Below are 21641 nucleotides of genomic sequence, written 5' to 3' on the forward strand. Positions count from 1 at the left end.
GTTCAACAAGCGTCCCCTGTGACCACAGACCGCGTGCCCTGCTGGGAGCGGGGTATTCAATTACTAATTACCTAGAGTTGTTAACAACCAGCAGCTGGGGAGAGGCAAGCTGGAAAGCCGCTCCCTCCCCCCATCTACCCAGGACCTCCGAAGGGTCCCTTCCTAAGAGTTCTAGCACTAAGCACAACGCCTTTCCTCTTTTTCCTCGAGAGACCTTCCCCCCTGGTGTCCCCCGTGGTTCTGGCCTCTCCCTAAGCCTCTGAGTTGTCCCTCCTCATTCAGGGGGCGACGAGAAATAACTAGCGATATCCCAGGCTCCCAGGTTGGAGGTGTATGCCTTTTGGAAATCTCCAGAGTTCCCCGGGGCCGAGGCCCACGGATCCCACCTCTGCGCGTCCACCCACGGAGCGGCACCCCTTCAACACTTGCCTCTCTTCCCCACTCAGGAGTCTGCGTGTCTCTGGGAGGGACGTCAGAGAGGTCGGGGTCGAAGGGACCGCCTCGCTTCCCCCTCTCCCAGGACCATGAGTGACTGGGACAGTTCTCGGAGACCCAGAGAAGGGAAATTTGTGGCTTCAACGGACGAGAACAGAGATTTACACCTGCGTCTCCCGCCTCCCGGTCCGAGGGAGACTCGCGACTCCTGCAGCCCGTCCCTTGTGGACTCTTCTCACTGACCAGAGTCCTGCCGACTCGAGCTCTCCACAAAGAGTGCGGGGCTCCAGAACCGGGAAGTGCAGGGAGGCGCGAGCGGCGGGGGCGGAGCCGCGACTAGGGAACCCCGCCCGGAGAAGCGGCGGGGCGGCGTGGGGAGCTCCGGCTCCGGGGCTCCGCGGGCCCGGGCAGCGCCGCCCCACCCCGACCCCGCCCCCTGCCGTCCGGTTCCCTGGGCAGCCGGCGTCGCGCGCAGTCCTTCGGTCCTCTCGCCCGGCGTTCGGCACCCGAGCGCTCGGCTGCGGGGTGCCCGCCGCAGCATGGCCCGGCCGGTGCAGCTGGCTCCGGGCTCGCTGGCGCTGGTGCTGTGCCGGCTCGAAGCGCAGGAGGCGGCGGGGCACACGGAGGAGGCCGGCGGACGCGCGATTTTCCGCGCCTTCCGCCGCGCCAACGCGCGCTGCTTCTGGAACGCGCGCCTGGCGCGCGCCGCATCACGACTGGCCTTCCAGGGCTGGCTGAGGCGCGGAGTGCTGCTGGTGCACGCGCCCCCAGCCTGCTTGCAGGTGTTGCGCGATGCTTGGCGACGCCGGGCATTGCGCCCGCCGCGCGGCTTCTGCATCAGCGCGGTGGGTGAGTGCGGGCAGGGGGCAGGAATGGTGAGGCACCTCTCCCGGGGAGGACCGGCGGGAAGTGGGTGGCCGGGCCGGGTGGCTGCTTTCACGACCTGGAGGCATCCCCTTCTCCTGGGGTTCTGACGCTCCAATCCCTCCAAGGTGCGTCCGGCCGCGGCCCGGAGAGCACACCGGCTGCTGCTAGACCGAACTTTCTTCTTAGAAAAGTGATGTGTGAGGACAGAGCTGTGGGGGGCGACGGCTGTTTGGCCCCCATGGGGGGTTAGGAAGAGTATGCCGGGTGGATTGGCCACAATCTTCCGAATCCTTTTTTTGGTGGTTTTAAGTTGCAGTTTGTAGTTCTCCGGTCCTGGTGTACTGGATAGGGTGATGGTCTTGGATCAAGGACTACCAGCTTTGGGATCATCCGCTGCTTGGGAGAGAAAGGGGTACTGCAATCACACCCCATGCCATTACCTGAATAGAGTTTTGCCTTCCCAGTTAACAGTTTTGCCTGCTACTCCTTTGAGCGCCTGAGCTACCGCACTAGCAAGTGGTCTGCGGCCGAGCCCCTAAGCTCTGGGCGCCATGTCGGCAGCTGCAGGTAGCAGCCTGGCTCTGCCTGTGGCAGGGGCGGTGGGAGGACTTGTTGACAAATCACCTCAGAGTTTTGATTTCTACCAAACCAAACTCTGAGTCCATCATTGTCATCCTCTTCCACCTGAGATGCAAACGGAAACTGTTTTATTCCCCAGGGTTAAGGGCACAGGGCAGGAGAGGCAACTGACCGGGTTGCACAAGTTGTCACTGCCTCCATCTCCTGGTGGTGGGGTGGGCCAAGTCTGTCTCAGTCCCGGTTGTTTCTTTTCCCCCCCTAAGGAAAACCACAATGTGCGCATTTCATCTCCTTTTACAAGCAGGAGCCAGCCACGGGAAGAAAATAGGTTTCTGACCCTGGGAGCCTGGAGCCAAGTTGCCTCCACCAAGCCAGAAGCCTCCCGGTGGCATGGGACTTCCAGACAGGCTGGATGAAAACCTCTTTTCAGTTCTGTGGCCGGGGGAGTTTTCTGGTTTGAATTAGTGGTTACCTTCTCCACTTCTCCCACTCCCTTTCTGAGTTACTGCAGAGGGGAAGTGGGATGCCTGGGGTACTGGGGAGTGAGTCTAGACCTGGGGATGAAATAAGAGAGGGTCTGTGCTGAGTGGCAGGCGCCTGAATGCCGGTGTAGGAACCCCAAGGAGGGGTACCAGGTGAGATACGCTTCCTCCCCAGGGTCAAGGCCAACACCCCAAAACAAAGGGCAGACTAAAAAGAGAAAAGTGTAGTAGCATCATCTCACCAAAGTTTTATATGGCATGGAGTTGGGGGCCATTCAGAAACAACCCCACCCCTTTTTTTAAAGATTTATTTATTTTTATTGGAAAAGCAGATGTACAGAGAGGAGGAGAGACAGGAAGATATTCCATCCGATGATTCATTTCCGAGGTGGCCACAATGGCTGGAGCTGAGCTGATCCAAAACCAGGAGCCTGGAGCTTCTTTTGGATCTCCTGTGTGGGTGCAGGGTCCCAAGGCTTTGGGACGTCCTTGACTGCTTTCCCAGGCTGCAAGCAGGGAGCTGGATGGGAAGCGGGGCTGCTAGGATTAGAACCAGCACCCATATGGGATCCTGGCGCGTTCAAGGCAAGAATTTTAGCCGCTAGGCTACTGGGCGGGGCCCAGAAACAACCCTTTGAGAACAGCTAAGACAGTTGTGTGGAAATAGGACTGGGTTTGAGTTAATGTGTTAGCGTGGGGCCTCTGGTGAGGCTTGTCTGTGTGGCCTCCCTTGCTCCTGAATATCGGACAGGACTCTTTAGGAAAGAGGGGCTTGTCTATCAGACTGGAAAGGCCCAAGAATTGCTTTATGGCCAACTGTTACATGCAAAAGCTATATTTCTAGATTTTGTGACTGTCTTTGGTGGGGGGAGGGGAGATGGATTCTGGTTTCTATACTCTGCCTTGGGAAAAGAGCTAGAGAGCAAAGAGGGTTGGGGGAAAGGACAGGGACTGCTTCTGAGCTTTCCTTGCCCAGGCCTTCTTTTCTAAGCACTCAGCTTGCCACCAAAGTGCCACACTGGCTGGTGGGGGTGGAGCCAGGGGCTATGGCTTTCCCAGCTCAGGTGTTGATGTGTCCATGCAGAACTGCATCTGGGCCGCTGTGCGTCTGAGACGGTGTGCCTTGGGGTCGTTAGCCTTGGCACGAATGTGGACCAAAGCACGCGTGAGGACACTTTAAAGAGCAGACTGGGGAAGGTTGCAGGTGATGCCCAACTGGGCAGGGGGAGTGGTCTTATTTTCATAAGGCTGCTAACTGCTGGTCCAGCCTGGAGTCAGATCTGTGAGAGGCCTTCCTTGGGCTGCTCTAAGGTCCCAGAGGGAGTGTGGAAGCAGGAGAAGTTGCTTTTCTGCACAGGGTCCCAAAGGTGCAGCCGGCTTGTTCCTGCTTTTCTGACTGCAGCAGCTTGGCTTCCAGAAGCCACAGGAGCTTCCGGGAGAGCTGCTGTGGACTGGCAGGTGCTCCTTCCGTTAGCATGGCTGCCTCTTGGGAAAGAACAAGATGCTACAAAAATCATTGCCATCTCTTTACTGTTAATTCTTTCTTTTTTTTTTTTTTAAAGATTTATTTATTTTTATTACAAAGTCAGGTATACAGAGAGGAGGAGAGACACAGAGAAGAAGATCTTCCGTCCAGTGATTCATTCCCCAAGTGAGCACAACGGGCCAGTGCTACGCCGATCCGAAGCCAGTAACCTGGAACCTCTTCCAGGTCTCCCACGTGGGTGCAGGGTCCCAAAGCTATGGGCCGTCCTCGAATGCTTTCCCAGGCCACAAGCAGGGAGCTGGATGGGAAGTGTAGCTGCCGGGATTAGAACTGGCGCCCATATGGGATCCTGGCTTTACCCGCTAGGCCACACCACCGGGCCCTCTTTGTTTTTTTTTTAGATTTATTTTATTTTTATTTGAAAGGCAGATATACAGAGAGGAGAGATAGAGAGGAAGATGTGTCCGATGATTCACTCCCCAAGAGGCCGCTATGGCCGAAGCTGAGCCAATCCAAAGCCAGGAGCCAGGAGCTTCTTTTGGGTCTCCCATGTGGGTGCATGGTCCTAAGGCTTTGGACCGTCCTTGACTGCTTTCCCAGGCCACAAGCAGGGAGCTGGATGGGAAGTAGAGCTGCCGGGATTAGAACCAGCACCCATATGGGATCCCAGTGCATTCAAGGTGAGGAATTTAGCCGCTACACTACCGTGCCGGGCCCTCCTTCTTTTTTAATTTGAGCGAAAAAGCGTGATCCTATCCACTGGGATGGGATTACGTACTACATGTCCACAAGGGCCAGAGGAACTCTGTTCAGCTGTCCCACATGGGTGACAAGAACCCAGTTACTTGAGCGGATGCCAGTGTCACCCAGGGTCTGCAGGAACAGGAAGCTGGAGCCAGAGACAGGTCTCCAGCACTCCAGCATGAGATGGGAGCATCCTAAAGGCCAGGAGAAAGGAATGCCCCCTGCCTTCACTCAGTTGTTTTTCAAAGGCTCCTCGGCGACTACATGAAAGCATTTGGAGACACTGGTCAGTTCCTACAGCAAATACAGAGAGGTCAGGAGGGAGAGCCAGCATTTTGGGAACCCTGCTGTGCTCCACCTAGTGTGTGTAGGGGTGTGCCCTTGTTTGGGGCTTCTGACCTCAGGAGGGTGTGCCTCCCCCCTGGCCCACCAATGAGCTCTAGGTGCCAACTGAGGACTTGACCTTAAGGTCTGCAAGGACTACTCTCTCCAGATTTTATATATATTTCATTCATAAAAGCCACTCCCCGAGTGGCTAGGAGCTTCATCTCAGTCTGCCGCCTAGGTGCAGGGAGAAGGCCCAAGGACTTAATCTGTCCTCCACTGCTTTCCCAGGCTGTTGGCAGGGAGAAGGGCAGCCAGGACTTGAACCAGCACCTGTATGGGATGCTGATGTAGCGGGCTGCCATTTAACGTGCTACACCACAGTACTGACCCAAATTTTATGCCTTTTTTTTTTTTTTTTTTTTTTTTTTTTTGTCCTTTGGCTTTCTCTCCCTTGGCTTTTATCTGGTGGAAAAATAGTTTTCAAGCGGGGTGTATTTTTTTTTCCTAAAAAGAGAGACTGCATCTTTAGCTTTAGATGACAGACCAGCCCTAACTTTTCTTTTGTGCTCCAGTCCAAAGTCCTGCTTTGTTCCTGGGTCCTGTACTTTTTGTGTCCATCCCTTCCCCTCCCTCCACTTCTAGCTAATGACATTAACAAATGAAAGAAAGAATTGGGGAGCTGGAGGATCTGGCTGCTGACGCAGCTGGGTCTCTCTGGAGGGTGTGTAAGAGAGGCCGACACCTGTATTTGTTTGGAAAACTCTAGGGAAAGGTTAATGGGGGAGGCCACTTGAGCAAATAAGCTTGGCCCCTTCTGGCATTTATAGCTGGGGGCCTCCATACCGGTCACTCCCAAGAGGGTCTTGCATGTTTTTCTCACTGGAGAAAAAAAAAAAGCTGCCACAGCTTGGGTTCCTTTTAAATATTTGCCTAACAAGTTTATTCAGCTGCTAAGGTCCAAAGACCATCTTCTGCTGACTTTCTGGGTGCATAAGCAGAGAGCTGGATGGGAAGCAGAGCAGGTGAGACTCCAACTGGCACTCTGGTATGGGATATTAGGGATCTCAGGCAGGGGCTTACTGTGCTATACCACAGTGCCAGCTCCCATTCTCTGTTTTTTTTTAGCCGTACCTCAGTTTCGCCTGTTCAAGAACTTCACAAAGTAAAATCATATACTGTACACTTTTTAGTGTGAGAATTTTTTTCTCCCTGCTTAAGGTCCCTGAAAGTCATCCCTTTTGTATTACTAGCTTATTGCTTATTGCTAGTTAGTACTGCTTTGTGTGAATCTATTATAGTTTACCCAGCTTTCCTTAGGTAACACCTAGGAAGCTTCTTGTTTATGGCTTTTATGAATGAAATGTAAACCTTTATGTACAAGATTTTTTTTAAATATTTTTTATTTGGAAGACAGAGTTACAGAGATAAGGAAAGAAAGAGAGAAAGATCTTCTGTCCGTTGATTCACTCCCCAAGTGAGCGCAATGGCCGGTGCTATGCCAATCTGAGCCAGGATCCAGGAACTTCTTACACACAGATCCTGTGTGTGCCTGTAGTTGCTCTGACCCAGCTTGGCATAGCCCATGCCTGGTCTTGGCTTTTTCTATCAGCTGCTGCAGCCTGACCTGGCTTAGCCCACCTCTAGTACCAACTCTCACTGGAGGGTGCTGCAGCCTGGCCCTGCCAAGTCTGCCTCCCATCTCTATTATGCAAACTGGTAGGTGTGATAACCCGGCTCAGCATGGCTCACACTCCGTCCTGGCTGCTATACATTCCAGTGTGCTATGGTTTGGCCTAGCCCTGTGGTCCACTCCCGCCTTCCCCCTCTCCCCCTGAGAACTAGTCCACACACTTGCTGACAAGTGAAGCAACCCTACCCAGCATGACAAACACCAAGCACTGACTCACTTGTTCACCAGTGGGAGCTACAACCCACCAGGGGAGTTCAGGTTCCCCCACCAAGCCTACTCTCAGATCCAGAAGTCATGTGTGCCAGTGGGTGCTAGGTCGTAACCCAACATAGTCTGCCCCCTTCTCTCAGCCTCTACGTATGCTGGTAGATATTGTGGTCTGGCCCACCCCACACGCTATCCTGGGTACACCTATGGGTGCTGTAGTCTGAACCAGCTTGGCCTGTTCCCAACCCCAGTGCCAATGAGTGTTGGGGGTTCCATGGTCATGCCTTGCTCAGCCTGTCAGCCACATCAGCTCTTTTTTTTTTTTTCACATTAGCTCTTAAACCAACCAGCATATATTGCAATTTCACAGGGAGTGAGTCCACATACTCCCCACAGAATCTGTCCCCTACCCAGTTTTCTCTCATGCTGGTTAGTGTCATGGCTCAACCTAACACTTACTGACAGGTGCTATGATCTAGCCCTGCCAGGTAGGCCCCCAGTCCTAACTTTAGTGTGTGCCGATGAGTGGTGGTCAGTGGTGGTCCATTGTTAACTAGCCCAGCTCAGGTCTCCCACGTGGGTAGGTGCATTGTTCTGACTCAGGAAGGTTCTCCAGCTTCCCGCCTCCAAACTGCTCGGCCTCGACCCCCTCATTTGCCTGCAAGTGCAGTGGCCTTGTCAGCAGAAGTCATTCTTCACCTGCAACATACTCCCTCCATGGTTTCCCCCCCCCACATTCCCATATCCCCTTCCCTGATCAAAATCCACAGCCCCTGCACCTCTGAGTGCATGGGTTCCTTAGCCCAGTCTTCTGGTGGGGTGGGGTGCTGGCCTGGAGCCTTGCCCACCCGCCCAGAATCCCACAGTCAGAACTCCAGCACACATACCATCTTTGGTTGCCACCCCTCCACCCCAGTGGGACTCAAGCATGTTAAAGAGTCCGTCTACCTGGGACCCAAACACATGTGGGAGTTCCCAGACCCGCTCCGCTCTGCCAGCCTCTAGCCTGAGTCCCTAGGTTCCCTGAGGCCTGCTTTAAAGTGTTTGTCTGTCTAACATTCAGGTCACCTCGGGGCATTCTTACTACTTTCTTTTCCCTTGTCTGTGTTGTGCACTTGGCAGCACTATAACTCTTGATGTTAATCACATGTTGCAGACATGCCGGGTTGCAGTGTTCCTCTCTGGAGTGCTAGGGTTTTTGGTTTATCAGGCATTAACTTGATTCAAAACTCTAAACACCATCTGTCTTTCCTGCCGCAAGTGGCGGCTGAGATGTCAGTTCCATTCTCAGCTTCAGAGAAGCTGCTTGTGCACTGTGCATGGAGGCAGGGCACCCAGATGTGCATAATTAATGGTTTTATCCTTTGCAGCAGTACTCCCCCCCCCACCTTCACTTTGTGTTTAACCACTCCAGATTCTGCCCTTAGAGTCTTTAAACCAGCAAAATTGTGGGTTCCTATCAAACTTTTAGGCTCCTATCCTGCCTGACTCCTACTGGGGCCTACTCTCAGGTGAAGAACTATTAAACAAGGGGGAAGTGTATTTCCCAGGCACTGTTATCTTCCAACAGAGATATCTCTCAAATCTGATTCCATCTGTTTTTGTTTGTCTTCAGTACTTTTAGGTAATAAGTTTTGGTCCAAAGTTTACAGCGTTTTATGCAAAAGGATTGGTCTGAAAAGATCTAGTCCATCTCTATTAGAAGCAAAATCACATGAAAGAAGGCTTTTCATTCCTGCTTTTACGCCTTTGAAAATGCCTTTTATAATGTATAGTGATGGAGTACTGGGGTCTGTCATATATGGACGTAGGGGTACAATGGAACATGCATCCCTGCATCCAGACGAAAGATGGATTCCCAATGAAACTGTTGGACATGTGTAGACAATGGGATGCTGGACTGTCTGACATTGTCTGTATAAATAAGAGACTGAATTATGATTCCTTATGAAGGACTAAACTATTGTAACAAAATGGGAAAAATCTGATGGGGGATGGGAGTTTCGGGGGATTCCTAGCCTATAAAAAATGTACCACAAAATTCAAAATAAAAATATTTTTTAAAGTGCCTTTTAAAAAAATTTTATCTTGAAAGGGAAGAGGTAGGCCCAGTGTGGTAACCTGGTTGCTAAAGTCCCTGCCTTGCATGTACTGGGATCCCCTATCAGTGCCAGTTTGTATCCCTGCTGCTCCATTTCCCTTCCAGCTCCCTGCCTGTGGCCTGGGAAGAAAGTCAAGGCAGTGCAAAACCTTGGGACCCTGCATCTGTGTGGGAGACGCAGAAGAAGCTCCTGGCTCTTGGCTTTGGATCGACTCAGCTGTGGCCTTTGTGGCCACTTGGGGAGTGAACCAGCGGATGGAAGATCTTTCTCTTTCTCCTTCTCTCTGTAAACCTGATTTTCCAATAAAAATAAATCTTCAAAAAGGGATGGGGGGAGTCAGGAGAGGAAAGAATGAGAAAGATTGATCTTCCATCTGCTGGTTCACTCTTTGTAAACAGCTGCAGCAGACAGAATTGGGACAGATTGAAGGCAAAAGCCAGGAACACCTCGTTAGGTCTCCCACCTGGGTGGCAAGAGTTCTCTCTTTTTTTTTTTTTAAGATTTATTTATTTTTTTATTACGAAGTCAGATATACAGAGAGGAGGAGAGACAGAGAGGAAGATCTTCCATCCGATGATTCACTCCCCAAATGAGCCGCAATGGGCCGGTGCTGCGCCGATCTGAAGCTGGGAACCAGGAACCTCTTCTGGGTTCCCACTTGGGTGCAGGGTCCCAAGGCCTTGGGCCATCCTCGACTGCTTTCCCAGGCCACAAGCAGGGAGCTGGATGGGAAGTGGAGCTGCCAGGATTAGAACTGGCGCCCATATGGGTTCCCAGGGTTTTCAAGGTGAGGACTTTAGCCATTAGGCCACCGCTAGACCATGCCGCCGGGCCCGCAGGAGTTCTCTTAGGGGCATCATTTGCCAGCTTCCCAAGCACATTTATTTAGAATATGGATTGCAGTCAGCATGGCCAGGACTGAGACTGGCTGTCCAATATGGGATGTGAAAGTTCCAAGCATTGGCCCAACCTTCTGTGCCACAATTTCTGGCCCTAAAGTGACAACATTCTTGGTGGGAAATGTGTAGGTTAATATTTGACTAATTGGGGGTTATGGTCCAGCTTAGTAGATACATCATACCATGATTCCTCCCCTCCACCAGAGCTGGGTGCCGTCCTTTCAGTGGGCCGGCTCTCACACAGGCCGTTCCCCTGCTGGGAAGCTGTGTGGGGTCCTGGCTCCCCAGTGCATGCTGTGAGCAGTCTCTTTGGTAACTGGGTCTCACTTACCTGTCTGCTGCTCCTCCAGGGGCAAGGTCCCTGCACTAGACTGGGCACATAAAACTGAACTGAATCTTCATTGGCCATCAGATGGCAGGGGGTGAACGTGGGGCAGGGTGTCTTCACGCTCATTCTGAGATGAAGCCTGGGTGCCTCTGTTGTCCCTGCGTCTGGCTGCCATGATCCTCGAGAGGGAAGGGCTCAGAGAGCCTTCCTAGCCCATTCCAGTTCATGAGGATTGCCCACTGCTGTGCCAGGAAGCTTGTCTGCTGGGCCTGTCTAGGACCTTTCATTATGTTACTATTAACCATTTCAGGAGCTGAAGCCTTTTCTTCCAAGTTAGATGGTAAGCTTCCAGGGTCTGGGCTCATAGGAGTAGGGTTTTGTGGTTGCCACCAGTAAAATAGTCAGGCTGGTTCTGTTGATGAAGCTGAACAAAAGTGACCAAGTAGCTTAGAAGTAGGCATGCTGGGCCTGGTGCAATGACTCAATGACTAAATCCTCACTAGGCAAGTGCTGGGATCCATGTGGGCATTGGTTCATATCCCAGCTGCTCCGCTTCCCATCCAGCCCCCCTGCTTGTGGCCTGGGAAAGCAGTCAAGGATGGACCAAAGCCTTGGGACACTGCATCCACATGGGAGACCCAGAAGAAGCTCCTGGCTCCTGGCTTCAGATTGGCTCAGCTCTGGCTGCTGTAGCTATTTGGGGAGAGAACAAGCGAATGGAAGATCTTTCCCTTTGTGTTTGCTGCTCTCCATAAATCGTATCAGTCTTTCCAATAAAAACAAGTCTTAAAAGAATAAGAGGAAGTAGGTATACCATCTCTGTTCTCTTGCTGTCCACCAGCAGGGAGGACTGTAAGGCCTCTGTGAGCACAGAGCCTGCATCAAAATGATCCCATTGCAGATTGCCTGCCTGGCAGTGGTGTCTCCTCATGGCACTTCTGTGGGGTCCCCCGACATGTGCCAGAGAGGTCCATCTCTATAGCACCTACCACCCCACACGTGCCCTGCTGGGCCTGGGATGCTGGCATCATTGCCTAGCTAACCCCAGCTGTCACTTGCACTGGGCGCCGTCTCAGGCACAAGTCAGGGCACCTATGTTGCCCCTCTGCCTGCTCCTGCTGTGGGCCATTTAATTGGACATGTCAGCTTTTCTGCCCCTTTCCTGCCTCTTCTGAAAAACACATTGTTTCTGAAAAACACATTGTTTCCTTTGCAAAGAGATCAAATATTACGTATTTGGTGTGTACTAGTGGTTTAATTAGATTAAGCATGACTGTGGTCGAACAGACAACATAAACCTGGCAATCCAACTGTAAGTCTACAGTGTCACCACCATCCATGTCCGTGACTTTTTCATCTTGCCACACAAATTCTACCCATTAACCAATAATCTTCTACTCCTCCTTTCTTCTACCCTCTGCCTCCCAATAGCCACCATTCTGTTTGTCTCTGAATTTGTTGCTTGCGAGTGACCTATTTTCGCTTAGTACAGTATCTTGAGGATTTGTCTGTGTTGAACCTTGTCAGGTGTAGAACTTCTTATACCAGTTAATACTCTGCTGTCAGTATGCCACTCTGTTGGTTCGTCCATCCATCAGTAGACATGTAGGTGTCTTCCATCTTTGGTCTGTTATAAATAACACCAATGTGGCTGTACTCATCAATATCTCTTTGAGTCCCAACTTTTCAGTTCTTTTGGGTATATTTCCAGCTGTAGAGTTGTAGCATCATTTGGTAATTGTAATTTTTAAGGGAATGTCATACTGGTTTTTTTGTGGGGGCTGCACCTTTTTACATTCCCAACAACAGTACGCATGAGGGATTCTGTTTCTCCACATCCTCACCAATATTTTTCTTTTTCTATTACTTATTTAATTTGAAAGGCAGAGGAAAAAAAAGAGCTCCCATGTGTTGGTTCACTGCCCAAATACTTGCAAGAGCTGGGGCTTGGCCAGGCCCAAAGCAGGAGCCCTTGGAGTGGGTCATTACCTGTGCCTTCCTGAGTGGGCAGGAGCAAGAGGCTGGCAACAGAAGTGGGGCTGAGGCTCAGCACACACAGTGTGGACATCCCAAAGTGGTGTCTCAGCTTCTTATCAAATATTCAACCATGTTTTTTTCCCTTAATTTAAATATTTGAGAGGTGGCGGGAATGAGAGTGGTTCATTCCCCAGGCGCCTGTAATGGCTGAGGGCTGGGCTGAAGCTGGGAACAGGGAGCTCAATACAGGTCTCTCACATGAATGCCAGGAATCCAGTCACCTGCTTCCCAGGGTCTGCAGTAGCAGGAAGCTGGAGTCAGGCACGAGAGCTGGGCGTCAAACCCAGAGATGCTGATGTGGGACATAGGTGTCATTAACTACTCTGCTAGAGCCTGCTCCGAGCACTTCTTAACAGTAACCATTCCTATGAGTATGGAGTACTGGTTTTTCTTTTAAACTCTTTTTTTTTTCAACACAAGCAAACTATTCCTAACCATCCTTGAGATTTGGACACTTCCATGCTTACCTCTTCTGCTGGCTGGGGGTGTGTGACCAACAAAGCTTTGTGATCACTTGCGGGCTGTTCTGTTTTCTGGTTTATTTATAACACACTGCTCCTCTTCCATATCACTGTAATATACAGAGAGGCCTTTTTTTTTTTTTTAATATCCTTGTGAGGCTCATGTGCCTGACTACAGAAGAACATCAGTGCAAAATTATTTCCAGTTACAAGTAGCAGTACTGACTTGGGAAACACTTAAAAATTATCAAGTTTCCGGATCATCCAAGATCTCTGGTAATCAGTGCAGGTCTCTGTTCTGCCGCTTATTAGCTGTGTGACCTTGAGCTAGTGATGTAGCCCTTCTCAGCTTCCTTGTCATCAGTGAGGATAGGTGAGCTCAGAATAGCTATCTTGCAGGTTGCTATTCTGGAGACAAGGTACCCACCAATGCTGCTCCTGGGCCTGGGACAGAGCACCGTCAGGGGAGATAGCCAACCCATGGCACAGAGGCAGAGGAAGGCAGGTCTCTGAATTCCTCTCCAGACAGCCTGTCTCCACAGGAGCCAGTTTAATACTGCTGGCTTGGCATGTCTCTTTCATTCTGGTTTTCATGTTATATCCTGGCCATTTGATGCCCTGCACCTTAGCCCAGATGCCACAGGTTGTGTTTAGTTCCAGAACAGGAGCCTGCACAGGGATCCCATTGCCTGAGTTTGGAACTCAACCCTGCGGCTCAGCTCCTGGGATTCACCTCTCTAAAGACATGTGATTCTTTGGCTGCCAATAGCTTCTTGCTCACCATGGCTCCATCATCTGGCTGGGACTTCCCAACTACTGACATGGCACTGGCTACAAAGCTGGCTAGCCCCACCCCACCTGTTGCCTGTGTCAGGAAGAATGGGCAAAAGATCACACTGAAGTTGCTACTAAAATGGTTTTCACAAACTGGGAGGTTAACCCTCCACTTAGTACCTGAACACACATCCTGATGCTTGCTGACCATTCTCCTTTTGCAAACAGCTAAAGCGACAGTCAGAAACTTGTCAGTTCAATGCTGGTCCTCCCTTGCTCACACAATCATCTGTTAGATACATATTAGGTGCCCACCCCTGGGGCTGGGTCAGTTGATTCAGAGGATCAGAAGGTTCCTCCCTGACCCTAAACAACTCCATGGCCTTAGGGTCAGGTGGGTGAGGAGGTAATTATAGAAGGACAACTGATCAGGAGTCTGATTGGTATGTCTGAAGTGTGGGTGTTTTCAGGGAGGGCTCCCTGGAAGAAGTGATGCCTATACCAAGATATAAAGAATGAGTTGATGTGAGCTTAGTGAAAAATATGTTTCAAGTAGAGACACAGAACATGTGTCCTATGCGTATAATATGCACGTAAAATTGCAAGCTCCAGAGTACACCAGAGCAGGGGGCAGTGGTAGGTGGGCCATGGCACAAGAAGCCTGCAGAGTGGCTGGCTGGACTGCAGGGTGTGGATCTGAACCAGAGGCCACTGAAGAGTAGGCCTCAAGCAGTAAAGGTGCGTGTATATGATTATGTTTATATCCCTGTTTTTGTGGTGCTCCTGGCAGACACTTGCCAGCCACATGGGTGTGTTATCTCCCATTGAAATCGTCTCCTGCTCTTGCCTGCAGCACTGTAGGAATTTATAGGTCAGTGCTGACTAGGTCGGTGGATCTGCCAGATGCATAAGGCTGCCATCTGTAGAAAGAGCCACGCAGGGCTTTCTCTGTTGTCACGACTCGACTCGACTCGACAGCCATCCAGTCCTTGGCTCGTCTTACTCACTCTTTGTCTCCTCGTCCATCAAAGGGCAAGCAGAAGCACCTCCTTGGTACTTCCCAGAGCTGGCATCAGACTCAGACAGGGCACCGATTGCGATGGCACCTCGAAAAGTACACCGTGAACAGTAAACACTAGGATGTCTTCCTGTTTGTTTTCAGTTTTTTTCATTGCATTTTAAAAAAGATTTATTATCAGAAAGACAGGAGTCACCAAACTTTTTCTGTAAAAGACCAGATGGCAAAAATGTGGTCTTGTTAGTCTTCATTTAGAGGCCACACTTTGTGCAATTTGACCTTCACAGTCATGGGAAATACAGCTTTGTAACTCAAGGATTCTCCAGCACCCCCATCTCTTTGATCCCCAGGAAAAGAGGGCCCAGCCACTTTTCCTTGCTGTGCTGCAACAGCAAGAGGTAGATGCCCTCTTCTACAAAGCTGAGAGACAAGCTGCCTGGTTTGGGAGACCTCGCCAACCGCATTTCCTAAAAAGCTTCTTGCACCATTTGGTAAGAGTCCAAGTTGCCCTGTCCCACCTCAGTGGATAAATCTGGATTGCCCCTAACTCAGAACTCCTTATTAAACCTCAGGCTGCTTTTCAGACATGGTATATCACAAACTCCCAGAAGTGTGCTTTGGTCTGCAAACTGCCCCTGTTCACACTCTCCTGAAAGGCCCTTCTCTTAGCCACCCGGGCACCAGGACTTGTTCTGTCTCCCACACCTGTAGCCTAACAATGGCTCCAGGCCTGCATTTTGATAGTGAGAGCCCACCACTTTTCTCCCCACTCCCAGCACCCTGTAGTTATGAGGCATCCGTGCCTTCTTCAAGTGGCAAAAAAAAAAAAAAAAAAAAAGAGCAATCCAGGAGAGTTCGAGTCTCCCTGAAAGTCTTCACAGCTTTTGTTGGCCAGGCAGCACCCTCCTTTGCCAACACTTGGGACTAGCTTGTGACATCCAAAACATGCCCAGCTCCAGCTTAGCCAAATGTTGAGATAACAGGCATGCGGAAAACAGCACAAAGCAGCCTTTTAACTGCTCTTACTCCCATGTCCCCTGCCATTTCGCACAAATCCCTAATAGTTCTATCAAGTGTTTATAGGATGAACATACCAGCTGCTGGGAAAAGCTGCTTCTTCCCTGCAGGCAGATGCAAAGGTGAGGCCAAATGCAGACTTTAGGGTTACATTTTAGAACCAACCCCAAAGTGGGTAGGGGGCGTGGAAAAGAAGGCTCCAGACTCCTCCCTGTATCCCCCCAGAGGTTTCATTCTCCCTTGGCCTGCATCTCCATCCATTCAATGCTGTGTGTCTCCTCCCCATGCAGGTCTTCAGTGCCCGTACTCCACTGGGCTATCAGTGTTTGAGGTTCTCCCCAGTTTTCCTCATATCCAGAAATGGAACAGTGCTGTAACCTCCCGAGGTAGTGACATCAGCTGAGATAGAAGTGGAACAAAGGATCAAAGGGAGCAGAGAGTTTTCCTCAAAAGCAAATCCCAGGCACCTTTGCAGTGTGCAGCAGATGACCCTGCCATCTCATAGACTTGCCCTCATGTGACCATGTAACAGGAAAGTGCAACAGGAGATTCCTGCTGTCCCAGCCAAAGCCCATCCTGAGCAATTCCTGGGTCCCTCTCCCTTCCACCTGGGGGAGAGAGGAAAAACCCAAAGGTGGCATGTGGGCTGTTGTTTTTCCAGCCTCTGGCCTAAGAACCCGGCTACTAACCAGCTCCCTAGTCTTTCCTATAGGTTTTGTGCTGCAACAATTGTCTCAGCACTCTGCTAGAAAAGCACGTGACCAGCAGGGCCCATCTTCCTTGCCGCCTTATAATATTCTACTCTGCTGGTTTTATTCTGAATGCACGACGTGAGGTGTTCCAGATTCAAGGTAGATGAATTATTTACAACACAAAAATAGAGCAGTATTGTGTAAATTCGTCTCCACTGCCAGGCCATGCTTGCCCCAAGTGCTGGCCCTGGGGGCTCCATGATGAAAACCAGATGGAAAAACCTTTCAGCTTGGGTGGTCAGACACTCTGAAGGTGAGCGCTGGGGAGAAATGATTTTTTTTTTTTTTTTTTTTTTTTTTTTTGCTGATATGCAGGAGAAGGCGACAGCTGCTTCCCTCCAGATCATGGGAGGGAGAAGGCAAATTCATGATTCCTTGGAGACCGAATAGACAAGACCCTGGACTTTTTCCTTCTAGGAATATAAATGCGTCTCTCCAGATCCACTCTGGGGGCTCCAGGATCTTGGGCCTCATGTTCCCTTGAAAGGCAAACATACTCTCAGAATGCAGTAAGTCTTCTAAGCCCTGCGTGGTACCATTCATTGTAGGTGAGGTGGCTCAGTTGGCCACAGAGTTCATCCTCTCATCCTAAAAGACCTTCAAAAGCAAAGATCCTGAACCTCCTGCCTCCTGCTGTGTGGGTTTCAGACACGGGGCCTAAGCTGGACCCAGCAGGTTGCTTCTGGGAGATGGGAGATGGCTCAGATGGCCTGATGCCCTGGGACTTGGGGAGGGCAGGCACCGAGGTGGTTAGGAACCTGAAGAGCGGGAAAGTGAACTGGCTTTGAGACCAGTTTTGGCAGCTTGGGAACAGGAGTTCAGCTTGGTAAGCCCTTCAGGGAAGGAATGATTTCATGAATCAAAGGGGAACATTCCTCTTAGGGACATATAAGGGGAAGATGAGTAAGTGTGCCTAAAAGAGGGGTCAGATATTTTCTGGGCTGAAACGCAAGAGAGAAGCAAAGAGAGAGTAAAGTGTGCAAGGCTGAAGGGAAGAAGTTCTGCAGGTGGGCCTCAGGCAGTGGGTTGGATGCACTGAGAAAAACCTCCCTGATGACCGTGAGTCAAGGTGCAGCAATGGACAGTGTCAAGTGGGGTGGGAGGCCGAGTGCTGGGAGCAAAGCTGGGAGCTCCCATGTCTCAGAGCCTCTGGCCTCCTCTAGTGTTTCTCAGGGCACATGGACTTGGCTTTGGATTCCTGAGACAGTGACTTGGAAACTATGCCAGAGTGCTACTGAGCTGAGTCCTACCTCCACCCAGGTGTTACAGGAAACCTGAAAAGAGAATTCCCAGTCCTATGCTTGGACCCTTTATGCCTTTGTTTCCAGTAGCCTATAAATTGTTCTTGGAAAAAGCTCCATTTTATGAGGCTTGTTTCACCAGGATGGCTTTTATCTTTTTAAAGCTAATATTTTAAAAGAGGTCAGAAAAGAGTGTCATCAACTTGAAAGCATCTGGAGCAGGGATGACAGTGTAGGGGACGTGAACAAGACCATTGGTGCAGAAACTCAAGATGCTTTACAAAGAAGGTGACGAGGCTCCAGGGAGCACCTGCGGTGGGCATCAATAGACCCTTGTCTCGACTCTGGGGCAAATCCTCTTCCTTGTTCTGCGTGCCTTCAGCCCTACTCCATCGGTATGGGAGAAGCAGGCAGATTGCAATGTCTCTCATGCTTTCTGTGGTGCTTACATGGGGTCTCTGGTCTGCAGGCCACAGGCAGCCTTAGGTGTGGTTATCTCCTGGGGTCTGCTGGGGCCTCCTCCCCAGGCCCTGTGCACACAGAGGCCTGGCCTCCTTGGAGCCATCCACCTTTGTGTAAATCCATACCAGCTAGGCCGGACCACCCACTGCTGAAACATTAAGCAGCATTGCTCATCACCAGTTCCTTGTAGGCTGAGACGGTCCTGCATTGGCGTTAATGGTGCTATCTGCTTATTGTCTCTGATTCCCAACACTTCCTTTTCTGAGAGGCTGGCAGGTGCCCACCTGTGCTGTGATCAGCTCTCCCAGCTCTTACTCTCAGCATACAGTACAGAGATGCTGTCCCACCCGGGAGATCTCCCCCAGTTCTTAAACACTGGCCATTCTAGTGGGAACTTCTGTGTCTCATCTCAAGCCCTGTGCACCAGAGGTGTTGCCCAAACTGTGTGTGGAGCAGCAAGAGAGCCCTGGCCTCTGTTCTGTCAGCGACCCATCTCTGTGACAGCACTCTTTGTGACATCATTAAGGTGCTGCAGGAAAGCAGCTAGTGGAGGACAGATCTGGAAGCTTTCGGCAGGGTCTGGGCGAGACAGCCGAGTGGCTTCACCGCCAACACCCCAAGTTAGGGCTGACCTTGACCGCCAGCTATTTCCACCAGAGCTGTGTTACAATGCAGAGTAGAAAGCCTTGTAAAAATGGCTTGAAAACTGAAACACATAAGCCACAGATTTGCCTCACCTGACAGGAAGTCTGAAGCAAGTCCAGCCTGCTCAGAGATGGTCAGAAACGGGCTCTGTCTGCTTTGTCTTCCCCAGAAGGTGGCCTTTGGACAGCCTGTTTGTCACCCTCATGGTCACACAAGGGTCATATCCTCTTCAAGATCCCAGTAGGAAAAAAAGACTCAAGGAGCAAAAGGTGAAAGATACTGAAAAAAGGTCTTCTGAAAAGCAAAAAAACTAACTGCACTCCTCTGGCAGGCCTGCGGCTGGCGAAGTACACCTGTCAGATGGAGTGTGCGCTTTCCCTCCTCCACCTTGGAAGAAGATACAGAAGCGGTGACTGGGAACCTGGGGCAGTGGGCCAGGCTACACTCTGCCACCAGCGATCACGATAAAGAATAAGACAAACCACAATGGCATACCTCTCAGAAACTGAGCAGGACTAACAGTAAAATTTACCCCTTGGTGAGTGGGTGATCATCAGGACAGATGTCTGTGCACATAAGCTACAGGGATTGAAAAAAGTCAGGAGCGGACATAAAATCCCATATGCCTAACCAGCGCCCTGTGAGAACAACTCCACGTGCTAAGAACAGCATTGAACAAAGAGTGATCAGATTTGACAGCCCTAATTTAGGGAACAAAAATGTTATAGAGCTCATATCGGAGGAAGGAATATCAAATTTTGTTCCAGGTATTTTCAGTGTTTTCTTGCTGTGTCGTTTAGGCAGGATACTATTCATATTGAACAATTGGGGTTGCCATTAAATACTGAAAGACAGCACACAGTCAGCAAAGTGCAAGATTGGAACCCAGGTCTACCTCACCAATTTCAGGGCCCTCTTTTCAGGCCCCAATGTGTCCTGGGTACCCTAGAGGTCGCACAGGGACAAGTCTGCCTCCTACTCGGAGTCCTGCCTAGGTCCTACCTAGCAGAATGTCTGAGCAGAGCATTCATTCAAGTGGGGAGCCCCGATCAGACTGAGTACCATGTGGGGTGGACTTGATGCTTGCATTATGATAGCCTCTGACCACTGCTCTTTCAGTAAAGCTGAAACCCTTTAAGGGCCAGATCTGTGTCCTGTTTGCTGTTGCATTCCTGGTAACTGGCACGTAGTAGATACCCAGTAAATTCTGTGCTGCAAAAGCAATGATCGAGGCACTGTGCTGTGATGTCAGCATGCTGTGAGAGCTTAGTACTGAGTTGAAGGAGACATTCCTCACTTGCTTCCTCTGTGATGTCATGTGAGTGAGGAGAGCATCTTTCTAGCAGGTGAGCTCAGAGCATTGTTGCTGGTAGAGCCACTTCAGCATGAGCTTGACTGCAATAATCCTGAAGGATCTTGAAGCAGGGAGGTGCGTGGTAGAAGGCAGTGTGGATGAGGCCACAGGTAGCAAGGGGAAGCCCCTTTGCATGGCGGGAAGTCACAGCTGAAGGGTAACAGTAATTAGCATTGAGAAAAGCGAAATATGATTGGGAAACATTACATCAAGTTGGTTTATCAAAGAAGTTCTCAGCACCTTAAGCCGCGCCTTGGGACTCCTTTTCTTTCAGCATTGATTCATGGGATGTGTCATATTTTGAGAAATGCTGCCCTAGCTCAGCCCTACACATAAAGAGGCGAGAGAATAGAGATCAGAGATGAGAGATGGCTTCCTTGAGGCCACAGAACAAGATATGAATTGGAACCGTGTTGCACTGCACTCCCCCCCGCCCCCGCCCCAGTCAGGTAGCTCAGCGCCCTCACATGGTGGCCTGTTTCATGTGATGACTATGTGACAATGTAAAAGAAAATATTGTAGGGAAACTTATCTACTTAGTACAGAATTCTCTTCCTCAGCTTTGTACAGTGGTATTTTATAGTCCTCGCGATGACTGGTGGAAGTGAGAGCTGCCAGTCACTGCTGCTGCCAGCAGTGGCCCCAGAATCTTAGAAGATGACAATAGCTGTCACTTCCAGTAAATGTGGCTGGCCATTTTGAGGGAAATATTGGTACCAGGACCGTTTACAGCCTGTGCCTTTTCCGGCTCCTCACCTATGGCACCTCACCTGGAATGGTCTGAATGGGCTCCCCAGAGAAACCATACCCTGATATTAGCTTACCTGGCAGAAGGGACTTGGCAGATGTAATTAGATTATAGACTTTAAATCGGGATGAGGGTGGGAAGGGGGTCTGCTGTGGATTGTTTAAGTGTTTAAGGGACCATGATGCCATTACCATCCCCAGCAGCATTAATATTTGGCCTTGAGATCCTTTTTCTTGCAGAACGTTTCACGTTGAGTCCTCAAAAACAGAGTCAGGGGCAGGAGGGCAAGTCAAGCAGAATCCAAATGTGAGAGGGATTCCGTTTCGTCTTTTGAAGGGGCTGTGGAACAGAAATGCAGTCCCTTTGAAACGCCGAGGGAGGTGCTTCTGTCTGCCTACCACCCTGGAATTGGGACCTCCATCCTCAGGCCCTATGACCATGAGGAACTGAATTCTGCCAGGAACCTGAATGAGCATGAAAAGGAGATTCCCCTTGGAATCTCTGGATAAGAGTCCAGGCTGGCCAACGCTGACTTCCATTCTGATGGGGAGGTGGGGGCAGAGGAAGCAGCTAAGCCCCCGCCCCCAACCCAGACTGCTGACCCATAGGACTATGTGCCGTTTTAAACCACTAGGCTTGCGGTCATTTCTGTTGAAAGCCAGCACACTTATGTGATGTCCTTGATACACGCATTGTAGAAGCTTGAATGGGGAGGAAGGGTCGGGAAAGGGCACCACAGAGCCTGAAGAGCTTTGGGGCTGAGTGTGAGTCAGTTTTAATGTTAAAATCGATTGGTTTGAAGATGCTCCCCTTGTTTTCTCCCAGCTGATCCTCCCTGTATCGGTATGCAGAGTGAAGGTGGTCGCCATGGGGAAAGGGTGTGCTAGAGGCGCAGAGGGCGCCTTGTGTAAGGCCATCTCTTTTCCATGGCAACCAAGGTGTAGAGTCTGTGACACACTGACAGTCTGTCCTCATTGATGCGTCAC

The 21641-nt window shown here is 50.6% G+C and overlaps 1 protein-coding gene across 1 annotated transcript in view; it reads left to right on the forward strand.

Moving 5' to 3' along the window:
- The first annotated feature begins 946 nt into the window (after positions 1 to 946).
- STOX1 (storkhead box 1) overlaps positions 947 to 21641 on the forward strand; it is a 36336-nt gene continuing 15641 nt past the window's right edge. Inside the window, exon 1 of the mRNA XM_058671554.1 lies at positions 947 to 1284. Coding sequence (XP_058527537.1) covers positions 975 to 1284 — 310 coding nt within the window. The 5' untranslated portion in view covers positions 947 to 974. The remainder of the gene's footprint in view (positions 1285 to 21641) is intronic.

The sequence above is a fragment of the Ochotona princeps genome, chromosome 13, assembly GCF_030435755.1.
Source record: "Ochotona princeps isolate mOchPri1 chromosome 13, mOchPri1.hap1, whole genome shotgun sequence".
In the NCBI taxonomy this organism is placed as follows: domain Eukaryota; kingdom Metazoa; phylum Chordata; class Mammalia; order Lagomorpha; family Ochotonidae; genus Ochotona; species Ochotona princeps.